The sequence below is a fragment of the Xenopus laevis genome, chromosome 4S (genome assembly GCF_017654675.1).
Source record: "Xenopus laevis strain J_2021 chromosome 4S, Xenopus_laevis_v10.1, whole genome shotgun sequence".
Classification (NCBI taxonomy): domain Eukaryota; kingdom Metazoa; phylum Chordata; class Amphibia; order Anura; family Pipidae; genus Xenopus; species Xenopus laevis.
In genome coordinates this window covers 5,881,028-5,905,410 of record NC_054378.1, presented here as the reverse complement: position 1 = coordinate 5,905,410, position 24,383 = coordinate 5,881,028, and the positions used below count along the sequence as shown (strand labels likewise).

Below are 24,383 nucleotides of genomic sequence, written 5' to 3'. Positions count from 1 at the left end.
AGTCTATGGGGGACCTCCTCTATTTGGAGTCAATTGGTGGACTTTGAAAAATCTAAGTTTTTTTTTTTTTAGAAAAAACTTCTAATCTAATTCGATCGAATACGATGTTACTTTGATTCGTACAATTCGAATCTGAACGAAAACGGCCTATTCACCTGAAAAAAAAAACCTTAGATTTTTTTTGGATAAATTTCGGTTGGTCTTTTTTATTCAAATTTTGAAGTTATGGGAGTTCAAAAAAAATCCCGTTACTTCGAAATTCGACCCTTGATAAATCTGCCCCATCGTGTTCATTAAAAACATCAGGACATCCCAGATCTGCTTAGCGTAGACAGCAGACATTTCTTCTGCAAGGTTAGACGGGCACAAAAGGAAATCTTTTTATAACGTAAATGACAGTTTATCAAATTATTAGGGAGTTGCTGTCAAGTCCCATGCAAAATATATATATATATATATATACACAAAATATTCCAGTTTCTGATGTTTCTTTGAGCTCCGGTTATTGCCATTAATGATATATAGAGATTAAGAAAGAAATCATGAAGATGTCTACCACTAATTTCGTCTGATTTGGTGCCACATGGACACAGGTTTTCTCAGGGTGGCCAACATCTGGTTCCAGTGGGTCATGCCCATTCCACTTGCTGAAGGACCTATGATAACATGTCCAACATTCTCTGCTCTCCCACCCTCACCGCATTCTGCAACTGTGATCCTCAACGACAGGTCCTGGAAGAAAGCAATGTAACAAATTAGGTGGACAAGTTTTTGTCTGTTTTTAGTTTCTCCCAGGGGAGCACTTAATGCAAGATTCAGTTCAAGCTTCAGGTGACTCTCTTTGTAGAATTGGGTTGTGATGGCTGATTCTATCGATGCCGTTAAAAGTAGCATGGATGACTGACTTCTCGGACAAGAATAATATACGGTAGAAAAGGTAGGTGAGTTGAACTTGGACTAATGTTATGTAACAACCTTATAACTTGTTCCAGAGCAGTATACAGAAACTTGTACAGCAGATAGAATTCCCATCATGTAAAGACACATTCATCTTGAAACACCACCTACCTGGTCTTTAAGCTTCACCTGATCCATTGCTTTTAACTCTATGGGACAAATTTACTAAAGGGCGAAGTGACTAACGCTGGCGAAAATGACGTCATTTGGTGGACTTCGCCGATTTACTAATGGGCACTGGCGTAAATTCGATTGTGAAGGAAATAGACTCTAGTGCTACTTTGCTACTTCGCGAATTTTCGCTCTGGCGAATGGACGTAACTTCAGATGCGGATCTTACTGAACGTTACCTCTTGCACCAGATTTGCCTTCACAAGCTCAGACCAGGCGAAGTGCAATAGAGTAGATAGGACCAACGCTGGCAACTTTTCAGTTTTTCAGGGTGATAGGCTGCAAAAGATCGAAAATTTTTCTAAGGTACCCAGCTTCCCCCCTACATTTCCTAACATATGGCACATAAACTATACAGTGGGCACATGCGTAGGGCAATATAACAACTCTGTTGTCTTTATTAAGCTTCCCTGGACTTGTGTAATGTAATGTATTTGCTGCAACATATACGTCCATTCAACTTTAACTTCCCGCCATAGGCAAATTAGGAAACGCTAGCGCAACTTCGCTTTGCTTGCCGAATTAACGCAAGCAACTTCGCAACAAGAGCAACTTCACCATCGTTCGGCACCCTATACGCAACTTTGCATTTTAATGAATTAGCGTTGTCCTGGCGAATTTTCGCCTGCCGAAGTGTGGTGATGTGAGCGAAGCCGTCGCTGGCGAATTTCCGGAGTTTAGTGAATTTGCCCCTATAGCTTGGGAACCTATGGAGTGAAAGCATCTACTTCTCCTGAGATAAGGACCTTTTTGAACTACAGTAACTGTGCTTTTCTTATGTCTTCAGATCTGTCACCTTAAATATATTTGACCTGATTTGCCTATCAACACATGTCACATCCGGGAGCTGGGTATGGGAATTGGTGATGCCATGAATATGGCACCTTATCCCAATGTGGGTGTTGGATTTACCAGTTTTTTTCTTCCTGCAGATGCGATGACGACTACAGTAAATAAGGGCAATGTCACGTCACAGTCTTTTTAAGTAGACAATAGACATTTGTCCGCTGCCTCCTATTACAACGGCCTCAAAGCAGTGGAAGGCAATCTGGCCAGACAAAAACATCCATTGCCTTTGAACTACGGATAGATACTTTAATGTACATGGGATTGAAACAAAACAATAGATGGATCAGATGGTTCATTTCAGCTATCATATTATATGGTTCATCCACAAAGATAAATCTATTGGTAAAGGTTGAACTTGATCCCAATCCTATCACATGCAGTTTGGAGATGTGGCTGCTCTTGTGTCTAGATGTGCCAGTAAGGCTTGGCCATTTTGATGGGTAGCAACTAAATCTTACTTTCCTGTTGGTTTGCAATGCAGCAGGAAAAAAATAAAAAAAATGCTAGGAAAAATATTTCCTACAGATATTAGGATATGAAAAAATGAAAAATGCTAGGAAAAATATTTCCTACAGATATTAGGATATTATTTCTTGCCACATGATCCCCCATTATGTCAACCAGGAGACTTCTCTACACCATTGTCCTCTCTTCCAGAATTTTAAGTACATTTCAATGGCATAACTGTGTTATTAATCGATTATTATTATATATTAGCGTTATTAGTCGACAATGACTCACCTGCAGTACAATAGCTGGCACAGAAAATATCATTGCCTCATTAAAAACTGGGTTCCGGTCATCTCTTTTCACTGCTGTCTTCTTTTTGCTTAACTTCCTGCCCTCTTGGAGAAGGTAAACTTTTACAAATGGGTCTGGTCATAAATAAATGCATGAGCACAGTTAGATATTTTTGTTTAACCACACCCACGGTTTCCACACTAGTGATTTAGACCCTAAAAGATACATTATCTAGTAGAATTAAGTCAGCTGAACATTTAGGGGGTTATTTACTAAACTCCGAATTGATCTCATATTTTATAAAAAAAAAAAACAAAAAAAAACCACAACCAAACTCCCATGCTCGATTTAACGTTATTTATTAATAAAAGAAACTCGAATGAATCTGTTCGGGAAATAAAACTAATAAAATTGAGTGAAAACCCTGAATCTTCTGTTTTTTTCTGACCTTTTCCCCGAATCTCTTGATTTTTCTAGGTTTTTGATTTTTGGGTTAAACCTGCATACCACAATATCTTTTAATTGAGATTGGTGAAACGTTTTCAAGAAAAACTCTAAATCTCCAGTTGCCTTTGACTTACAGTTATTCTCCTAGATACTGTATATCATGAGATGGATAAATGAGAAGACCCTACAAGAGGTCACCACTTGTGCTTCTCTAAACTTTTTCTCTCGTCTTACTAGTAATCTGTTTTATATTCCTGCTCTTCTTTCTTCTATCTCTATCATAATTACCCCCCATCCACCACCTTTAATATCTCTGCATTACTTTCTCGTTTCTCTCTCAATAATCTATAGCAAGCAAGTGAGCTGCATGGGTTGGGCAACCAGCAGGTCATTAAATAAAAAGCTGTCATCCATCTCCCACCAAATATCCAATCTTCATAATATTCAAACCAGACCCCATCTTCCATTGCTTTGAATCCCACTGGAAAACCAGCCCCATAGTTTGGACACCACTGCTCTAGAACAAAGTCTCAAAGAAATGACAGGTTATGTTTTTCCATATAAATTAAGAGGAACATTCAACTCATGTAATATTCCACTGATTATTATGGGTAATGTGTATATCTTCCCTTTAAGTCTTTGTTTAGAGTCCACTGAGTATGGGTTAATTCTTCAGAATTAGAAGAGAACATTTTTTTCTGTACAATAAAATATTTATTTGCCTTCACTGCAATTCCAAGGCCTATATTTCATACATCTGCCCCATGGAACTCCCTGAAGTGGAAAAACATCAGCTCATTCTTGTCTCTTGATTTCCCATCAGTTCTGCAGCTATTTAATATTTCAGCTCCTTCTATTTAAGGGATGAGGAGACCTTGCTCAAACAGCAACAATTCATTTAAGTAGTTGCAAATTCATTTCATCTATTGGTGTTCAGGGGTTGGTTCCATGACAATGCCAGAAGCAAATACTTGGAAAAAATTCCATCCCCAACTGTTCCGTAAGTTGATAAGTGCCATTGTCTTACTTGGGATGAGGCTTCCCAAAAGAGACAAAGAATTGTCTTTCATTTAACAGGACATTTTGGGAGTTATTATTTACAGAAAAATTCATGATTTTTTTAAAGTCCAATTTAATAAAAAAAAAAATCACGAATTTTTGGGGATTTATGCATTCGTAGTTTAGTAAATAACCCCCTTTAAGTGAGTTCACATCCCATACATGAGAGTGAAACTTGGAATGACTTTGTGTTGATCCAAACTGTGCTGATCTAATTTGGTGCCCAAGTCAACAGTTCACATGGGGGGGGGCCTATGCAGACCTGTCAGTGGCCTTTGCACAATGAGATTCAATATCAGATCAAGTTTTGATGGTAAAGTGTAGCCAAAATTTCTGCAAAGATTAGTTCAAGTAGGGTCAGTTCTCTAAATGAAAACATGGCATCAATGGGCACAAGGCAGCCTTGTTCTTACCAACTGCCATAGGGCTGAATGACACGCAAGTTAGGGGTCAGATACCCAGCAAACAGCAGAAAACGGGCGCATTCTCTCATTATTTTTTTTTGCACTTTGCTCCCTGAGTGATGGGCAAGGGGAGGCATATCTGTCCATCCGCCCACCGCATACCCATGGGGGGGACAAAGAAATCGCATAGAAATGAATGGAGAGTGGCGGAATTTAATTCTAGAGGACTATGGTGATCTCTAACGTCACTCTTTGATAAGTATAACCCTAAAGGCCCCCATACACGAGCCGACAAAAGCTGGTGACAGGCCGTGTCGGCAGCTTATTGGTCCGTGTGTGGAGCCATCCGACGGGCAGGATAAAAAATCCTTTTGGATCGCGGCCGCATCTGTGCGTGTATGCAGTCCCCTGATCAGACCGCCCGTATCCGATGCTTTATGACCTGATCATTGAGCCCTAGGTCCCACGATCGGATCAGACCAATATCGCCCACTTCAGTGTGGGCACATCGGGGAGAGATCCGCTCGTTTGCCGACAACGTCAAATGAACGGATCTCTACATCTATGGCCACCTATAGACTCCAGGAATCGAGTTTATAGCTACAATCCTGTATTCATGCGGCAGGGTTCCTTACCTGCACTAGTCTTTCCTTCAGTCCAGATCAGATTCCTCCCTTTAACCACTACAACCGTGAGTCGTTCAGCAGTCGGGAGATAACTGAGAGACAGCAGGATCTCTCCTACAGTATCTGTGGCCTGAAAGACATGTATGTAGTCACAAATGGGTGCGTCATTCAACCTTCACTTGTATTCTGCATATACAGTATACAATGTAACTCTAGTCTTAAAGGGATTCTGTCATGATTTTTATGGTGTCGTTTTTATTTCTAAATGACACTGTTTACACTGCAAATAATTCACTCTACAATATAAAATTTCATTCCTGAACCAACAAGTGTATTTTTTAGTTGTAATATTGGTGTGTAGGTGATATCACTCCAATTTGCAGTACAGCAGTAAAGAGTGACTGAAGTTTATCAGAGCACAAGTCACATGACTGGGAGCAGCTGGGAAACCGACAATATGTCTAGCCCCATGTCAGATTTCAAAATTAAATATAAAAAAATCTGTTAGCTCTTTTAAGAAATGGATTTCAGTGCAGAATTCTAGCCTACTGTATGGCTGAGATTGCTGCCAGGCAGTGTGGCTTACATGTAGCCCCCTTGGGAATTGCCTCCTTTATTTCTACAACAATTCTCCTATCAAAATAATACACGAGAAAGAGTCGACAGATCATTTCAATCAATATTTCAATAGAAACAAGAATTTCTTTCCCTCTACACCGTTCTTTCTACTAATTGTGCAAATAAAGATCACCAGGAAGCCTTAGAGCGGTGGTTGTCAGACTTTTTTTTTAGTTCAAAGGAAAGACTGGCCAAATTGGGGATGTTCACGCTGGAGAAGAGGCGCTTAAGGGGAGATATGATAACTATGTATAAATATATAAGGGGATCATATAATAATCTCTCTAATGATTTATTTACCAGTAGGTCTTTCCAGCTGACACAAGGTCACCCATTCCGATTAGAAGAAAAGAGGTTCCAGCTAAATATTGGGAAGGGGTTTGTTACAGTGAGAGCTGTGAAGATGTGGAATTTTCTCCCTGAATCAGTGGTACAGGCTGATACATTAGATAGGTACAAGGAAGGGTCGGATGCTTTATTCACCAGTAACTCCTCCCAGCAGACAGGAGGGAGCCAATGAGATTAGAGGAGGGAAAGGGGTGTTACAGGGAGAGCTGGGAAGTGAATCAGTGGTACAGGCTGATACATTAGATAGGTACAAGGAAGGGTCGGATGCTTTATTCACCAGTAACTCCTCCCAGCAGACAGGAGGGAGCCAATGAGATTAGAGGAGGGAAAGGGGTGTTACAGGGAAAGCTGGGAAGTGAATCAGTGGTACAGGCTGATACATTAGATAGGTATAAGAAGGGGTTGGATGGTGTTTAGCAAGTGAGGGAATACAGGGATATGGGAGATATCTCATAGTACAAGTTGATCCAGGGACTGGTCCCATTGACATTTTGAATCAGGAAGGAATTTATTTCAGCTCTAAGGCAAACTAGAGAGGCTTTGGATACTTTTTTTTGCCTTCCTTTGGATCAACTGGCAGTTGGGAAGGTTTTTATATCGACATGAAAGGTTGAACTTGATGGCCACTATATTACTTTGTGCAAGCCTCCGTTTGAAGGTTAACCTTTGGCTCCCATTAGCTTATAACAAGGTTTCTTATATAGGAAAACCTTGGAGTATTGGTCATTCCGATTCCAAGCCATTCAGTTCAAGAATATCTAGGGGAGAACATATAACTCCAAATCTCATATTAACTGACCTTTCAGTTGGGCTTTTAGATGTCTTTAGAAAAGCAAATAGGCCTTCTCCCCACAGCCTTTATGCTAAGCCCCCAACACCTCACCTCACAAGAACCCAGCCCCCCAGTTTGTGAACTAAAGTTTCATTTCTATCTTGGTTGTAAAAGGGGGAACTATCACGAACATGAAAATGTAATATAAGCCTCATCATACTGAAATAAGAAACTTTCTAAATACAATCAATTAAATATTCTGCATTGTTTCTGAAATAATCAAGTTTATGTTCACTATTCCTCTCTCAGCATCTGTTTCTCTTCATTCTGTCTTCATGCAGCAGTTGGGTGTCAGATATTCACTGACAGTTAGATCCAATATATCTTATAGGGGGGCTCCTTTCCTAGCAGATGTGTTAGAGCTCACTCAAATAACTGATTCCAGTACAAAATAAATCTAACAAAATAACTGCCTTTTGCATTAATCCTGCATGTAGAGAGACATGATGTCTGGTGATAGAGTGAGCTCTAATACATCTTCTAGGCAAAAGGAGCCCCCCTATAAGATATATTGGATCATTCATCTGACACCCAACTGCTGAATGAAGACAGAATGAAGAGAAACAGATGCTGAGAGAGGAATAGTGAAGATAATACACTTGATTATTTCAGAAACAATGCAGAATATTTAATTGATTGTGTTTAGAAAGTTTCTTATTTCAGTATGATGAAGCGAATATTACATTTTCTTTTTCGCGATAGTCCCCCTTTAATGAAGAATCAGTTTGTACCCACTGGGCTTATATATCATTAGTGGGCAAATTTGCACCTGGACAGTTACCCAGACAACCAATCATTTTCCTTTCATTATTCTACCTGAAGCTGGTTACTGCCCAGGTCCACATTTGCCCAGTGATTCCACCATTAAGCTGTGAACACCGACATGCTTCGTAGATGGACATTGACCTTGTTGACGTCCTGCAGATATATCCATGTGTTAAATGGGCGCAGAGCCAGATCGAGGTCTGACAGCTTCAACTCCGCTACTCCAGTGCTGACGTTCCTATCGTCCACTTCGATCCCAAAAATGGAGAATTTCAGGCTGTTCTCTTCCAGCGCCAGCGGGTCCAGCGGGATTGAAAACGTCTCGTCGAACATGAATAAATAAGCTTTTCTCTGTATCTGTCAAAACAAAACAGGGGAGATTTGATGGAAACATTTCATTGCAAAGAGAATCTATCCACTGCGCTAAAAGGGGAAATAAACTTCCTTAAAGGGCATGTAAAGGCATAAAAATAAAATCCCATTTTTACTTTCTTTAATGAAAAAGAAACCTTTCTCCAATATACTTTGATTAAAAAATGTGTACTGTTTTTATAATAAACCTGACTGTATGCAGTAAAATTCTCCCTTCATTTACTGCTGTGGATAGGAATTGTCAGACGGTCCCTAACTGCTCTGCAGGGAAACAATCATACTTATGAACAGCAGGGGGAGCCCCCGCCTTACTTCCCAGCCATGCAGAACTCAAGCAGCTTTGTTTATGACGATCCCTAAGCAGCCCAGACCACACTGAGCATGTGCACAGTCTTGGTCTTGCAAAGATGTATAACAAAGTTACAAGATGGTGACCTCCTGTGGCCAACTTTGAAAGCATAAATCATTTGTTTGATTAGGCTTGTGGTGCAGTAAGTTCATGTTTATATTTAGTATACAAAATACAGCATTTCTAGCCTTATTCTATTTTAGACTTTACATGCCCTTTAAAAGCGTCAGTTGCTTGCGCCCCCTAGGTGTAATGGCAGGATCAGGGGCTATTGTTTTTCAAAAACAGGCCACTAATTCCAAAGGAACCACCTGATTGGCTCTCTGCATTACTAAATATTCCCCATGTGAGTCACGTGTAATACAGATAACAGGATAATATACAATTTTCCTTGAAATTGTGACAAAAGTGTGATTTAAATGTAAATTTGTGCCGCTTATGACAGAGCCTTCTGCTATCATAAAGATCTCACTAAAAATTCAGGGGTACTTTTGTCCCCCACTAGTGATGGGCGAATTTGTCCTGTTTCACAGCAAAATTTGTGAATTGAAGTCAATGAGCGTCAAAATCATTTTGACGTGCGTCAATTTCGGCGTCCGCTGCAATTTTTGTCCAAACACATTAAAGTCAGTGGGCGTCCGAATCATTTTCAGGCGCAAAATTTTTATGCGCGCGACTATTCTGACGCGCGCCCATATTTTTGTTGACACAGCAGATTTTTCGGCGCCGCCCAAAAGTGGTCGGGAAAAAGCCTGTACAGGTGTACGATGCGGGAAAAAGCTTATAAAAAAACATACGATTTGGCTTTTCGCTCAGTTTTATCAAGTTTGTCCCCGATCCGATTAAATCGTGCTTTTTTTTTTAATAATAAATAAGGTCACATTGTGGATTCTAGTTTGGTCAGACTTTTTTATTGTAAAAAATCTGATTTTGATAAATAACCCCCTTAGTATGTGTATAATGGTTAATTCTAAGGAATTTATCAATTGGTCTTCATTATTTATTTTTCCTATTTTTTTAATTATTTGGCTTCTTCTTTTGACTCTTTCCAACTTTCAAACGGGGGTCACTGACCCCATCTAAAACAAATGCTCTGTAAGGCTACACATTTATTGATCTTGCTACTTTTTATTACTCATCTTTCTGTTCAGGCCTCTCCTATTCATATTCTAGTCTCTTATTCAAATTAGTGTATGGTTGCTAGGGGAATTTGCACCCTATCAACCAGATTGCTGAAAATGGAAACCGGAGAGCTGCTAAATAAAAAAAACGCAAATAATAAAAAATTATAAACAATTGCAAATTGTCTTGGAATGTCACTCTCCCATATTTAAAGCTAATTTAAGGGTGAGCAATCCCTTTAATGAGTCGGAGAAGCAACAGTGGTTCCTACTTCAGCTTCTCATTGCCAAAATGCTCCTGTTACTTATTCATAATATGAGCAGTGTAAAACTGTAAATGTATTTTTTTTTAAATATATCATATATTTATAAATATATTTTAAATATATCATATTTTTAAATGTTATTACATTGTATTTCTCTGGATAACGGGTTTCCGGATAACGGATCAGGTAAGTGGCTCAGCAGAGCAGGTTGGGTATCATAGGGGCATAGCTGGAAGAACACGATCATAAATGAACCTCCCTGTATCTGGTATAACTCAGCAGGTACAGAGATGTTGTAGGTATTATCCTGTAATTGTGTTAGGAAATCTGAGGGGTTAGTTGCCCTTTAATTAAAAGGCGCTGGCTCTGCAAAAAGGAAGACGTCCCGTCTGTGCTGTCATTTTTAATGAGCGGTTATGAAAGTTGCAGCAGATACACCCACGCTGCGCATTGGGATGCCCAAATCCTGGCAAGCTGAAGCCCCCAAGGTTAATGCTCAGCGAGATGATTCAGCCTTTTCTCTTTATTATTGTTTTTGCTGAATTTCTTCTTCTGCTGCTGAGTTCTATAACGTTCAGGGGGATGTGTGGGTGGATAGGAAACATAATAGGATAAAATATCTATAACAGAAAGCAAAGACATTATACAATGTGGTTTATGGCCAGATTATTGCATCATTAGAAATATACTCTAAATAAACTTTAAAATACTAAAGTTACATCTTTCCATTAACTTTTGGCGTGTTGTATATGGTCTTTATTATTTATTTTATTAGCCTTCATATTCCTTCTCTTTCCAGCCTGCAACTGAAGTTGCTGACTGGCATGGTTGTTGGGTGGGTCGCTGACCCCAGCAGCAACAAAAAAAAATCGCTAGTGTTCAGTTTTGCTATCTTTCTTGCTTATTTTTGCTTTTTAGGCTCTCTGTAATTCCTCTGACAATTACACTCATGAATGCTTCTTGGTTGCTAGGGTACTTAACAGGGCTGGAACTAGGGGGAGGCAGAAGAGGCAACTGCCTAGGGCGCAATGATAGGGGGGTGCTGGGAAGCTACCTCTAAAATTGTCTTCTGCCTGCCCCTAGTCTGCACCCCTCAGTCTTACTCCCCTCCCTTCCCTTACACCCATTCCTCCGTCGCTCTCCCATCTCTCCTGTCACCCTCCCCTCCATCACTGTCCCCTCCCTCCTCTCCCCTACATTGCTCTTCCCTCCCCTCCGTCACTCTCCCACTCCCTCCATCACTCTCCCACTCCCTCCCCTCAATTGCTCTCCCCTCCATCGCTCTCCCACTCCTCCCCTCCACCGCTTTCCCTTCCATCCTCTCCCCTCCATTGCTCTCCCCTCCGTCACTCTCCCTCCCCTCCATTGCTCTCCCACTCCCTCCCTTCTGTCACTCTCCCCTCCCTCCCGTCCATTGCTCTCCCCTCCATCACTCTCCCACTCCTCCCCTCCGCAGCTTTCCCCTCCGTTGCTCACCCTCCCCTCCATCGCTCTCCCACTCAATGCCCTCTGTCACTCTCCCACCCTCCCCTCCGTTGCTCTTCCCTCCCCTCCCTGTCCTGACCAATACCTGTGTATTAACTATTCTCTTGGATCCTGCTTTGTACTGGGGATTTTGGTATGTTTGAACTCGGCCTGTGACCTCGACTGTCCTCTTGATTCTGTACTGCTGCTCCCGTTTGGTATCGACCGAGCCTGTCCCACGACCACGCTTCTTGTTCTCCGTTTCAGTTCTCCGTTCAGTTCCCTTGCCTGCCCAGAACTCTCTCCCTGGTCCTCTCACAATAAGACCTGGCGGCACACGAGTAGTGGAGGATTCCTCCCAAAGTGAAAGGTGGTTGTTATAGGCGAAAGGGTAAGCCGAGACCGTGACTTTGGAGATTGTTTTGGGTTTGGGGGACCAATCGTAACACAAATAAATGCTCTTTATAAAAGGTATGGACCCTCCAGAGAGATCAACTGCTATTCCAATCAACCAGTTACGCTTAACCTACCAGAATGCAGGCAGTGATCTCCTAAGTGTTTGCCTCCTAACCAGTTTCTTGAATGCCTCTACCTACAATAGTCTTTGTGCCTGTGCTAGTGGAGCAGAAGGTTCTTCTGGGTAAGCTTTATCTTATTGTGTCAAGGGTACAGGGGGGGGAATGGTATGAGTGGGGTAGTTGTTCACCTCTTTCCTCTCTGGAAGAACTTCAAAACTCTAAACCCCCTTTTCTACCAGCATTCACTACACTGTAGTTGCCAATAAAACAAAATTCTGCCTTACAACATTGGTTTCATTTAATATGAAGATAATAATGTTCTAAGGCAGCATGCAGTTGATCCTTAATTTATATTTCTGTGGTTTGGGGAACGATTTGCTCTACTCACCCTCTGTCCAGTTGAAATGTAAAATTACAGCATATCTGGTCAGTGAGATAAGAACCCCCATAAACCAGTCTTGGGCATTTGGACAAGTTGAGCCCTTGTCTTTCTTTCAACCCAAAGTAACAATGTAACTGTGCCCAAGAGATGGAAATCTTGACCTACCCTGGAAATGCCAACAATTCGCTCATCTGGGAGAAGACTGATATGCACAAAACAAGACTCGAAATTCCCGTCTTCTTTCCTTTCAAGCAAGTCTTTTCCTTGTATTAAAGCAACGTGTAAACTGTTAGAGTGGACATCATAGTCCATGGTCACTTCAATCTGTCCCACTGTAATGTCTTGGCCAAAGTTATTTCCAATAGAAGAAATTGAGCTAACAGAGTCCGTAGAGACAGACTTCTTTAGCATTCCATAAGGTGTCATTTCAAGATCTTTGTTCATCAGTTCTACGGGGCCAAACTCATCGATGCTCTCATAGGTATCATTAAGATTCGCCATGTTGTTTGCAGGTTTGGCAGCAGCAGGCTGTCTCTGTAAAGAGAAGGAAAATATATATTAAAAAACTTCAGGGATTCTAAAAAGTTTTTTTCTACAGGTATGGGACCTGTTTTCCAGAATGCTCAGGACCTGGGGTCTTCTGGATAAGGGGTCTTTCGCTAATTTGGATCTTCATCTTTCATACTAAAATATCATGTAAACATTAAGGGGCAGATTTATCAAAGGCCGAAATGAAAATTGAAATTTAAAAAATTCAAATTTCGAGCTAATTTTTGTGTACTTCGACTAGTAAACAGTCCAAATTTGATTTGAATTTGTGAAAAAAACGAAAAAGTCAATTGATGGACTTTAAAAAAATCAAAGTTTTTTTTGGAATCGAATGCGATATTACTTCGATTCGTAATCTAACCTATTCGATCGAAAACTGACCTGACCCAAAAAAAAACTTCGATTTAATTTCGGTTGGTCTTTTTGAATTCGAATTTCAAAGTTTTCCCAATTCGAAATTCGACCCTTGATAAATCGGCCCCTAAGTAAACCCAAAAGGCTGGTTTTGTTTCCAATAGGGACTAATTATATCTTAGTTGGGATCAAGTACAAGCGACTGTTTTATTATTACACAGAAAAAGGAAATCATTGTATTCATTTGGTGTATTTGGATAAAATGGAGTCTATGGGAGATAGCCTTTCCGTAATTCGTATCTTTCTGGATAGCGGGTTTCCGGATAACGGATCCCATACCTGCAAATGAAAACCATTTCCTATGTCTCTGGATGCTCCAACATATTTATTTCTCTAGCTGCAGAGGATATTTTCTCTTGTTCTTATCTTGTTGGTGGAAAGGAAAAGAACAGCCGTGCTACAGAAAATCAAACCAATATCATAACGAGCCAAGAGATTATAAATAAACCGCCATCCTTTAACAATCACTTGGCTTTTTTGCAATACATAGTCTTAATTAAGAGGCTGTTAATATATCATTATAACGTTTGTCTGACTCGAGGATAAACACTGGATACGCGTCTCTTCTTCAGTCTCTGGCACTGGATACAGTTACCTTTTTCCTGACGTCCGAGCGGGAAGCTCCATATTTCTGCTTGAGATATCGATAGTCGTAATTGGGGAACGGAGAAGGCGATGGGTAATTTCCTGATTTATATAGTTTCCAGAGGTACAGACCAGTTACACCGAGTAAAGTCAAGGCACCAGCGATGTAGATCCCTATTTCCCATCCTGGGGGGTTTCTGATCACTGGAAAATGATATATAGATTGTTATTGATGTAATAAAAAAATGGACACATCCTTATCAGAGGGGCGTATAAAGGAAACTGATCATCTGACTTGTTATTGGGCACTAGATCCCAAGAGTAGAGTTTCCCAAACTATGTCTGTAGAGGGGCCTGAAGCAAAGTTTTGATGTCCTAAAAACGGTGACATTTGGGAAGAAATTTGAAAATTTAAAGGGCTCTTTGCATTGAAATTATTTCCCAACGTAAAGGTCTATTCCGATAGTTCCTGGGTGCGATTCTTGTGTATTCCTGATGTGTTTTTCACCTTGCCTGACCCTGACCAACCCTTGTCTGCTGCCTGTGCCGACTTATGCCGGTATCTCGACCATTCTTTCGAATCCCGCTTATCTGCCTTTACGTGTACCGACCTAGCTTGTGACCTTCACTACGATATCTGCCATTGATTCTGTACTGTGCTTCCTGTATTGGTATCAACCCGGCCTGTTTATGACTACGCTTCTACTCTCCGTTCCTGTTTGCATGTACGGTTCCCTTGCTCGCCCAGAACTCTCTCCCTTGTTCAACCGCATTAAAGGAAAATTCAACCCTAATGTTAAAAACCCTTACCCCCCTACCCCCCTCGATGCAGATTCACTCATCAGAGTTCACCGGCGCCATCTTCTTCTTTTCAGAATGAGGGTGGCGCCTGCACAGTTGGAGTCATTTTCTGTTTCGCGACAACTGCGCATGCACCGAAACGTACGAAAATTGATGAAGCTCCAGTCTCATTACGAAGTGGCTGAAGATGGCGCCCGTGAACCGAGGGGTAAGTAAAACGTTAGGGGCATTTGCCCGGGGTAACACTGGGGGGGAGGAGGGAGGGGAGTCAAGTATAGGGTAGTGGGGTAGGGTTTTTTGATGTTAGGGTTGAATTCTCCTTTAAGACCTGGTGGCATCTGAGTAGCGGAGGGCTCCACCCAAAGCCAAAGGCGGCTGCTACAGACAGAAGAGTGGGATTATACCGAAACCTCAGTGTTAGTTCTGGGTTTGGGACTCCATACGTTACAAGGCCATAAATACTCAAGAGAGCCAGTATAGAAATTGGGTTCTAAAAACATGGACCTCAGGTTCAAACTTACCACTGATCCGATACTCGTAGTCAATAATTTTGCTCTCCATGGCATTTATTCAACCCTCAGTCTATAAATAAAAGAGACAAAAAAGAGCTTCATTGTATTTGAGAGTAGCCATTGATCTCCTTCAGGAATAGTCGCTCTATAATAAATGTGGAGGACCCAATGACTGAGGTGGGGGGCCTCAGTGGTATGTGGGACCCTCTAAGGTTGCAGCCCCGGTTGGTTGGTTGAATCCATAGAGTGCCCTATGCACTATGACTAATATGCAGATATAGGTGCTGCCTATGATTTCCTTTGTAAATTCCAGTTTTACACTCCATGTTTCCTATGGAGACCCAGATAACACCTGTGATAAATACGGTATATTCCCACAAAAAAATGCAATATTCAATATGTATGTGATTATTATATAGCTTTTTCCTTTAAAAGGGTCCGTTGATGAAATGTGAAAATCAAACTGTATAATTAGCAGATCATTAATCCACCACAGTGATCCCACAATTCTCCAGTGTGGGAAAGGGATCGGCAGTTCATTAACCCTTCGCAGGAAAAACAGCCGTTTGCACTCCATAGAGCAGGACTGGGACGCAGCGGCTTTCCTGCAGCAGTAAAGGTTAAACTGAAAGACCAGTAATTAAGAAGGGACAGGATCAAATCCACTTAAAATACTCTCAGATATTCCCGAACTCATAAAATGATATTGATTAGCTTTTTTTTTTTTACATTATTCAGCAACATGGAGAGTACGTTGTGTTCCACAGCTGACAACCACTGCCAGTACAATCTACTTGCCTCCTCAATATTCCACCTAGAACATAATACAAGTAGTTGTCTATTATGAAGGTAGTTATGCCATATTGTATCCAGCCCTCCGATTGGCTTCTTATTAATGGATAGAAGAGCTCAATTTAAAAGGGGAACTACTGCAAAATGAAAATTTAATATAAATATGGGACCTGTTATACAGAATGCTCAGGACCTGGGGTTTCCAGATAACGGATCTTTCTGTAATTTGGATCTTCATACCTCACGTCTACTAGAAAATCATGTAAATATGAAATAAACCCAACAGGCTGGTTCTGCCTCCAATAAGGATTAATTATATCTTAGTTGGGATCCAGTACAAGCGACTGTTTTATTATTACACAGAAAACGGAAATCATTTTTAAACATTTGGATCATTTGGATAAAATGGGAGTCTATTGGAGATGGTTTTTCCGTAATTCTGGATAATGGGTTTCTAGATAACAGATCCCATGCCTGTACTGGAATAAGAAACTTTCTAAATCCAATCAATTAAATATTCTGCATTGTTTATAAAAGAATAACGTTTATCTTCACTATTCCTCTCTCAGCATCTGTTTCTCTTCATTCTGTCTTCATGCGGCAGTTGGGTGTCAGATATTCACTGACAGTTAGAGCCAATATATCTTATAGGGGGGCTCCTTTCCTAGCAGATGTATTAGAGCTCACTCAAATAACTGATTCCAGTACAAACAAAATCTAACAAAATAACTGCCTTTTGCACAAATTCTGCATGTAGAGAGACATGATGTCTGGTGAGTTTAATAGAGTGAGCTCTAATACATGCTTGCTACTAAAAACCCCTAACCCCCTACCCTACATAGACCCCCTGCCTGCTCCCCCCCCCAGCCTAGGTGGTACATTTGGTAAACGCCCCTAACTCTTTACTTACCCTTCGGTGCAGATTCAGGGCATAGGAGTTCACAGGCGCCATCTTGATCTCTTTGAAGATGTACATGCAACGGTTGCGTTCATTTCAGTGTGACAACACTTGCAGCTGCGTTTGTAAACTCACTTCTGTGCTTGGATTAAAAACACTCCTATTGGGTTTATTTAATGTCTTTCACTAGAATTAAGACATTAAGATCCAAATAATGGAACGGTCCTGAGTATTCTGGGATAACAAGTCACACACCTGTATTATTATACTAATACTATATAAACATTAGGATGTGCTTGGTGAACAGAGGATTATACAATGACACAACCAGATATTATATAATGCTCTATAGCTTTGTGTCCCTCCTGAATAGTTTCCTTGACAACAGTGATATGCAATTTATAATTACATTATGGGGCTGAATCATTGCTCAAACTCATCCTTCTGTAGGGCAGTGAACAGCATCCAGGTAAAGAAGATATTGTGAGTCTCTTTTATGCTAAGAGCCATTTATTATAGTCATGTGGATAGACTTAGAGGTGGCCATAGCCCCTCCAGACCAAGTTGGCAGCCTACTGGCCCTTGTATGTAGCCTGTCTGACTATTATGTTTGCAATAATCAGAAGATATCTATTGGGCAGGTTAGAAAACATCTCTTGGAGAGGAGCCAGGACCAGAATTAGGAGTAGGCAGAAGATGCACCTGCATAGGGTGCAACAATAGGGGGGAGGGTAGGTCAGGTCCCTTTAGAAGAGTCTTCTGCCTAAATCTAGTCCGGACTCTCTTGCTCCTCCTTCTGCTGCCCCTACTTGACACCACTCTTGGTCGGCTTGGCCCACCTCTGAGGACCACATGGGACCACTGATGGGTCCTTTTTCAATGGGTCTATATAGACCCATATTTTGATCCAAAATCAACCTGCTGTAGTCCAGCAAATTGATGGCCAAATCGTGCAGATGGATCTTAATATGTATGGCTAGCAAGAGAAATGTGATACTTACCTTGTAGTCAATTGACTTCTTCTCAAAAAGGCCTCGGGTTCCACCATACAAATAGATTATGATGAATCAGGTGAAAATTTACAGTATGACTGGCCAGATATGGGATGACTTTGACGTAGTTGTTCAGCTTAAATATATTGCAATATATGGACAAACAATCCCTGTTTTGTTTAAAGGGTAAGGCATTTTTTAGTAGCTTAAGGCACAAAATATCTCAATGACCTTAATATATTGATAATGGGTTGAGTGCAGAGGATCTCTTTGCATTTGACAAATGGATTTTTATCGGCCTGCAGGGAGAGGTGCTAATCGAAAATGTTATGGGAAGAGGGAAATGGGTAGAAAACTGATATCGTTGGATGGGGAATGGGCGGGTCTGTGACATCATGGGGTAGGGAATGGGTGGTGCAGGGGAAGGTCAGAGAATGGAGGGTTTAAAGTAGGGTCTGACAGTGAAACATTTTATGGAGTTGAGGAATGGACAGGCACATACTTCCTTAGTGATAAAGCAGTTAGGCTAGTGAAATACCAACCAGGTGGCAACCCTGGCAAGTTAATGGATTGCTTGACTTTCTATAATGCTTGGTGGCACTTAGTGGGTTAAATCAGTTGTTCTGCTGAAGGCTGGCTGCTATGAGTTATCTCTGTGCAGGAAGCACAATTTCCAAACTTTACATTTATAGAATTATACTGTCATAGCTATATGGTTTTTTTTTTTCCAAAACTCATCAGTTAATAGAGCTGCTCCAGCAGAATTCTGCACTGAAATCTGTTTCTCAAAAGAACAAACAGGTTTTTTTTATATTTAATTTTGAAATCTGACATGGGGCTAGATTGTCAGTTTTCCAGGAGCCCCCAGTCACGTGACTTGTGCTCTGATATTATTTTCTCTGTCTCCCTATCTCAGTATCCAGGCGCCTTTCTACATAACAGATTGTGCGGCTGAGGAATTCCCAGTCTGCATCGGCCGCTAATTTTAGCATCTCCTTTTAAATGGCCTAATGAGCTCCAGGATTCTAGTTAGGCAGCAAGATATTGATTGGAGGAGATTCCGATTGTGATACAATTAAAGAAAATTGCTATGTGCGCACAATTGGATTTATGGCCAAGGTACAGTGAAACACAGAACATATCTGGCTTATTGAAATTAGGATTTAGAGCCACTGCATCCAGGCTGCAAATCTTTATATCTTGTATTTAATAACCAGTAATGGCCAATGTCTGGTGCCCCAGTCCCTCCCAGCAGCCACCCGCTCAGTCTCATCAATTTTTACACCCACACAAATTGGTTGAATTTGGTATAGCCCTAAAGGGAACGAACTCCCCACGCTTATGTAAAATCTCTCTAGTAGGGCAGATTTATCAAGGGTGGAATAGTAAATTCTAATTTTCCAGTGTCAAAATTTGAAGTAGGGATGCACCAAATCGACTATTTTGGATTTGGCCGAACCCCCTGAAACCTTTGTGAAAGATTCCGCCAAATATCAAACCGAATCCGAATTTTAATCCCCCTATCCGACCATGGAAACAGTCTTAATTTGAATTAGGAATGCACCGAATCTACTATTTTAGATTCGGCTGAACCCCAGAATCCTTCACGAAAGATTCAGCCAAATACCGTACCGAATCCGAATTTTAATCCCCCTATCCAACCATGGAAACAGTCTTTATTTGGATTAGGAATGCACCGAATCCACTTTTTTGGATTTGGCCGAACCCCCGAATCCTTCACGAAAGATTTGGCCAAATACCTAACCGAATCCGAATTTGTATATGCAAATTAGGGGTGGGAAGTAGAAAACATTTTTTACTTCCTTGTTTTGTGACAAAAAGTCACACAATTTCCCTGCCAGCCCCTAATTTGCAAATGCAAATTAAGATTTGGATTTGGTTCGCCGAGCAGAAGGATTCGGCCGAATCCGAATCCTGCTGAAAAAGGCCGAATCCCAAACTAAATCTTGGATTGAGTGCTTCACTAATTTGAATATTCACCATCTGTCGAGTTCATTTACAAGCAGAGGTTCCTTTGAGCCATTTGGAGACGTTAAATAGCCTTCCTGACATTCAAGTTTTTTTTCGGGAGAAAAACTCTATTTGTACGAATCTAATACAAATCGAATAGGATTCGAATTTTCAGGTCGGAAACCATTCGACATTCAAATTATTTCTTAAATAACCTCCCAGTCGAATTGTTAGTATATTCGAATTGTAAAAAAAAATTCACATGAATTTCGAAATTTGACCTTTGATAAATGGGCCTCTAGGTGTGCTCTGCTGAGCACTTTTGCAATGAACATTACGAACTGTTTTGATTTGGTATATTAGCAATTTTTCCCTTCTAATATCATGAATGCGCAACAGGATTTAATTTACTGCTTCAAGAAGCATCTTCTGACATCATGAAAACAAGCACAAAAAAAGAAATAAAAATTAAAAAAAAATATTTAGAGACCCATTTATTAAATTACCTGTACTCACAATTTGACTGGGAGATTTATTTAAGAACTAATTTTAATGTCTAATATTTGATCGAATAGTCCCGACCCGAAAATTTGAAGTTCGAAATGCTACGAATCGAGTTTTCCTCCGAAAAAAACCCTTGAATTTCAGGAAGGCAATTAACATATTTAAATGGTTCAATGGACCTCTGCCATTGACTTGTACATGAACTCAGTGGTAGTGATGGGTGAATAAATTCGTCAGGCATGAATTTGAGGCGAATTTCCACGTTTCGCCGCCGGCTAATAAATTTGTGAAACTGCCGCGAAAATTCACCGCATTAATCGGACGCGCATTGACTTTGTCTTGTTTAAATGGTAATGGTAAAGACAAAGAATGTTTAATGTGAAACAGAGAGTATACACTTTGGAGTAGGGATGCACCGAATCCCACAATTATGGATTTGGCCTAATCCCCGAATTCTTTAGGAAAGATTTGGCCGAATACCGAACCTAATCTGCATATGCAAATTCGGGGCGGGAAAGGAAAAAGCGTGAGCAAACTTTTTTTACTTCCTTGTTTTGTGATGAAAAGTCATGTGATTTTTCTCCCCGTCCCTAATTTGCATTTTAAAATCAGGATTCAGATTCAGTTTGGCCAGGCACAAGGATTCGGCCAAATTAGAATCCTGCTGAAAAAGGCAGAATCTCGGCCGAACCCCCGAACCGAATCATGGATTTGGTGCATCTGAAGGACCCTCTTGCTGTCTTCAGTTACAGGCAGAGTTGCCAGGTTGGCTGTTTTCCAGACAGATTGGGCTACTAATTTAAAGCCCAGAAGGGGTTTGAAAGTACAAACTAGCCAATTTATGGATTTGGGCTACTTTTTAGTTTGGTTTGTGCTTTGGAAACCAGCCAAAGTTTTTTCTTGCCCTGATGTGCCAAGCCTGTGTCTCCCAATGCATGTTGGGTAATGTTTTTGTTTGACGATTTGCAAAGTTGAATGTAAGACTACAATACCCAACATGCAATGGGAAGTCGGGAGTTACTAGATTTTGGGCTCTGCACCCCAGTCTCCCGTCAAGAATTCGGGGATTCGTCCGAATCCCAAAAAGTGGATTGGGTGCATCCCTAGTGTGTATGTATAGAGGGACAGAGAGAAAGCATCTGTGAATATTATGAAAAACAATAGGACTTAGTGTCGTAAAAGCTATTGATGAAATCGACATTTGTCAAATGTGTTCTTTCTCAATAATCAAGTATAATTTGCATTTGTAAATAACATTCTCTCCATATGCATGTGCGTGAATACAATCGTGACTGAGGAAAAAAAGTATGCCAGTGAGTGTTGCCCCAACGCTAGATATGACGTGGGTGCATTTATATAGTGCAGAGAGTTGCAGCAATATTCGCTAGTACTTTGTAATACTTCTATATATTATATTTATATATATTTACATTTTTTGTTTGGCTAAAAAAATCCTAGAGCGCTGTCCTTGGTCCAGTATATATGTGACTGTGTAGCTGCAGCCTAGTATGAGCAGGTAGGGAATGAGAAATATGTAGATATATGTAGAAATAGCAACAGATCAGTAGATAAGTGGAAAGATTACCTTGGCCAGAGTTTGCTGCAGTCAATGCCCAAAGTGCTGCTGAGCTCTCAGCTCATTCCAGGCAATATCCCAGTGGCTGAGCGAGTGATGAGACATCCCAGGACACAGGCTGGGGGACCGACTAGGGATTCTCTGCTCCAGCGACTGCTCTCGTGTGGGAATCCTGCAAGACTGGGCAGTGAGTAACTGAGCAAAGATATTTTGGGAATCTGTGCTGATGCCTCATACTGCATTCATTCAAACCCTCCTACTGACTGCAGAAGTCCCACCCCTGAAATGAAAGCAAAGAGTAACGCCGGAGCATCCTCGGCAGCAGCAGCAGCAGCACCCCGGGGAGAGGGCGACTCTGCAATTTCATTAGCCTGGAGCAGGGAGATCAGCCGGTCATAATCTCCGATTACTCTCACACATATACACTATATACATTACATATATATATATATATTTACCATTATTATTGCAATGGATATACAGTAGAACCCTCATTTTACATCCCCTGATTTTAAGTTTTCCCTCATTTTACATGGTTGCTTTGTGCTCCCACCTATATATTAAAGGAGAACTAAACTCTAAAAATGAATAGGGCTAAAAATGGCATATTTTCTATAGTGAACTTATTGCACGAGGCTAAAGTTTGAGCTTGTCAATAGCAGCAATGATCCAGGACTTCAAACTTGTCACAGGGGGTCACCATCTTGGAAAGTGTCTGTGACACTCACATGCTCAGTGGGCTCTGATTGGCTGTTGAGAAGCTAAGCTTAGGGCTCGTCACTAATTATCCAGCAGAAAATGAGCTTCCCTGGCTGTAATATAAGCTGATGCTACAGGTTTGCTGATTATTCAATTCTGATGCTAATTGCACTGGTTTCTGTGCTGCCATGTAGTAATTATGTGTATTAATTACTAATCAGCCTTATATTGTGACATTTCTATTCTATGTGTACTGTATATTGTGAGTGGGTCCCTAAGCTCAGTAAGTGACAGCAGCACAGAGCATGTGAATCAGTGAATCAGCAGAAAAGAAGATGGGGAGCTACTGGGGCATTTAGCTTTTATTCAGCAGCTCTCCGTTTTGCAATTTCAGCAATCAGGTTGCTAAGGTCCGAATTCCCCTAGCAACCATGCATTGATTTGAATAAGAGACTGGAATATGAATAGGAGAGGCCTGAATAGAAAGATGAGTAATAAAAAGTAGCAATAACAACACATTTGTAGCCTTACAGAGCATTTCTTTCTTAGATGGGGTCAGTGACCCCTATTTGAAAACTGGAAAGAGTCAGAAGAAAAAGGCAAATAATTCAAAAAACGATAAAAAAATAAATAATGATGACCAATTGAAAAGTTTCTTAGAATTGTCCATTCTATAACATACTGAAAGTTAACCCCTTTAAGCTTTTATTAATAGAAAACATCATTTCCAGCAAATTTTGAACAAGGTTATACTGAAAAACATGCAGCCTTTTTACATGACTTTTAATTTAATAATTAAAAAGGAAATGTCTTACATAAATTAGAGATATCAGTTGTTGACAACTGTTTCAATAAAACATTTTAAACAAAAGAAAACAAGTGTGGCGTCTTCATTTCCTATAAACCATCACAAGAGGGCAGTGTACCCTACGAAATTGAAGAGAATGCTATTCTGAGATATTTTGCAATGTGCATTCATTATTTATTTTGTTTTTATTCCAAGATATTAAGGGATACATGTGCTGTTAAAGGATAAGTAAACCTTTAAAATAAGTGAATGTAAAATTGACAAGGGGGCTATTCTAAGCACTTTTGTAATTTACATACATTATTTATTTTGTTTTTATTCCAAGATATTAAAGGATAAGTAAACCTTTAAAATAAGTGAATGTAAAATTGATGAGAGTGTCATTCTAAGCCTGTTTGTCATTTATGTTCATTATTTATTTATTTTTTATTCCAAGATATTAAGGGATACATGTGCTGTTAATATGAATGAATTTTGTTACAACAGCACCACCTGCTGGTCATTTTCCCACCAGTCTGACCAGCAAGTAGTCAAGGAAGTTGTCAGGAGAAAGAAAGAGGCTGCTCTGATGTTCTTCTGCTTAGGAAAGATGTGAGAAAGGTTTCTAATATTATTCCTAAGCAGAAGAACATCAGAGCAGCCTCTTTCTTTCTCCTGACAACTTCCTTGACTACTTGGTGGTCAGACTGGTGGGAAAATGACCAGCAGGTGGCGCTGTTGTAACACAATTCATTCCTATTAACAGCACATGTATCCCTTAATATCTTGGAATAAAAAATAAATAAATAATGAATTTAAATGACAAACAGGCTTAGAATGACACTCTCATCCATTTTACATTCACTTGTTTTAAAGGTTTACTTATATTACATATTACATATGTGCTGTTAATATGTGCTGTTAATATGAATGAATTTTGTTGCAACATCGCCACCTGCTGGTCAGTTTCTGACCAGTCTGACCAGCAAGTAGTCAAGGGAGTTGTCAGGAGAA

The 24,383-nt window shown here is 40.4% G+C and overlaps 1 protein-coding gene across 1 annotated transcript; it reads right to left on the bottom strand.

Annotated features, from left to right (window-relative positions):
• Nucleotides 1–218: 218 nt before the first annotated feature.
• On the bottom strand, nucleotides 219–22,258 carry LOC108714929 (synaptotagmin-12). The gene is made up of 8 exons (XM_018259804.2): nucleotides 21,893–22,258; nucleotides 15,160–15,220; nucleotides 13,848–14,041; nucleotides 12,455–12,823; nucleotides 7,959–8,174; nucleotides 5,264–5,384; nucleotides 2,719–2,852; nucleotides 219–732 (listed from the first exon to the last, which is right to left on the bottom strand). Exons 2-8 carry the CDS (start codon nucleotides 15,197–15,199, stop codon nucleotides 559–561), a joined length of 1,248 nt encoding a protein of 415 aa, XP_018115293.1. The 5' UTR covers nucleotides 15,200–15,220; nucleotides 21,893–22,258; the 3' UTR covers nucleotides 219–558.
• Between the last annotated feature and the right edge of the window lie 2,125 nt (nucleotides 22,259–24,383).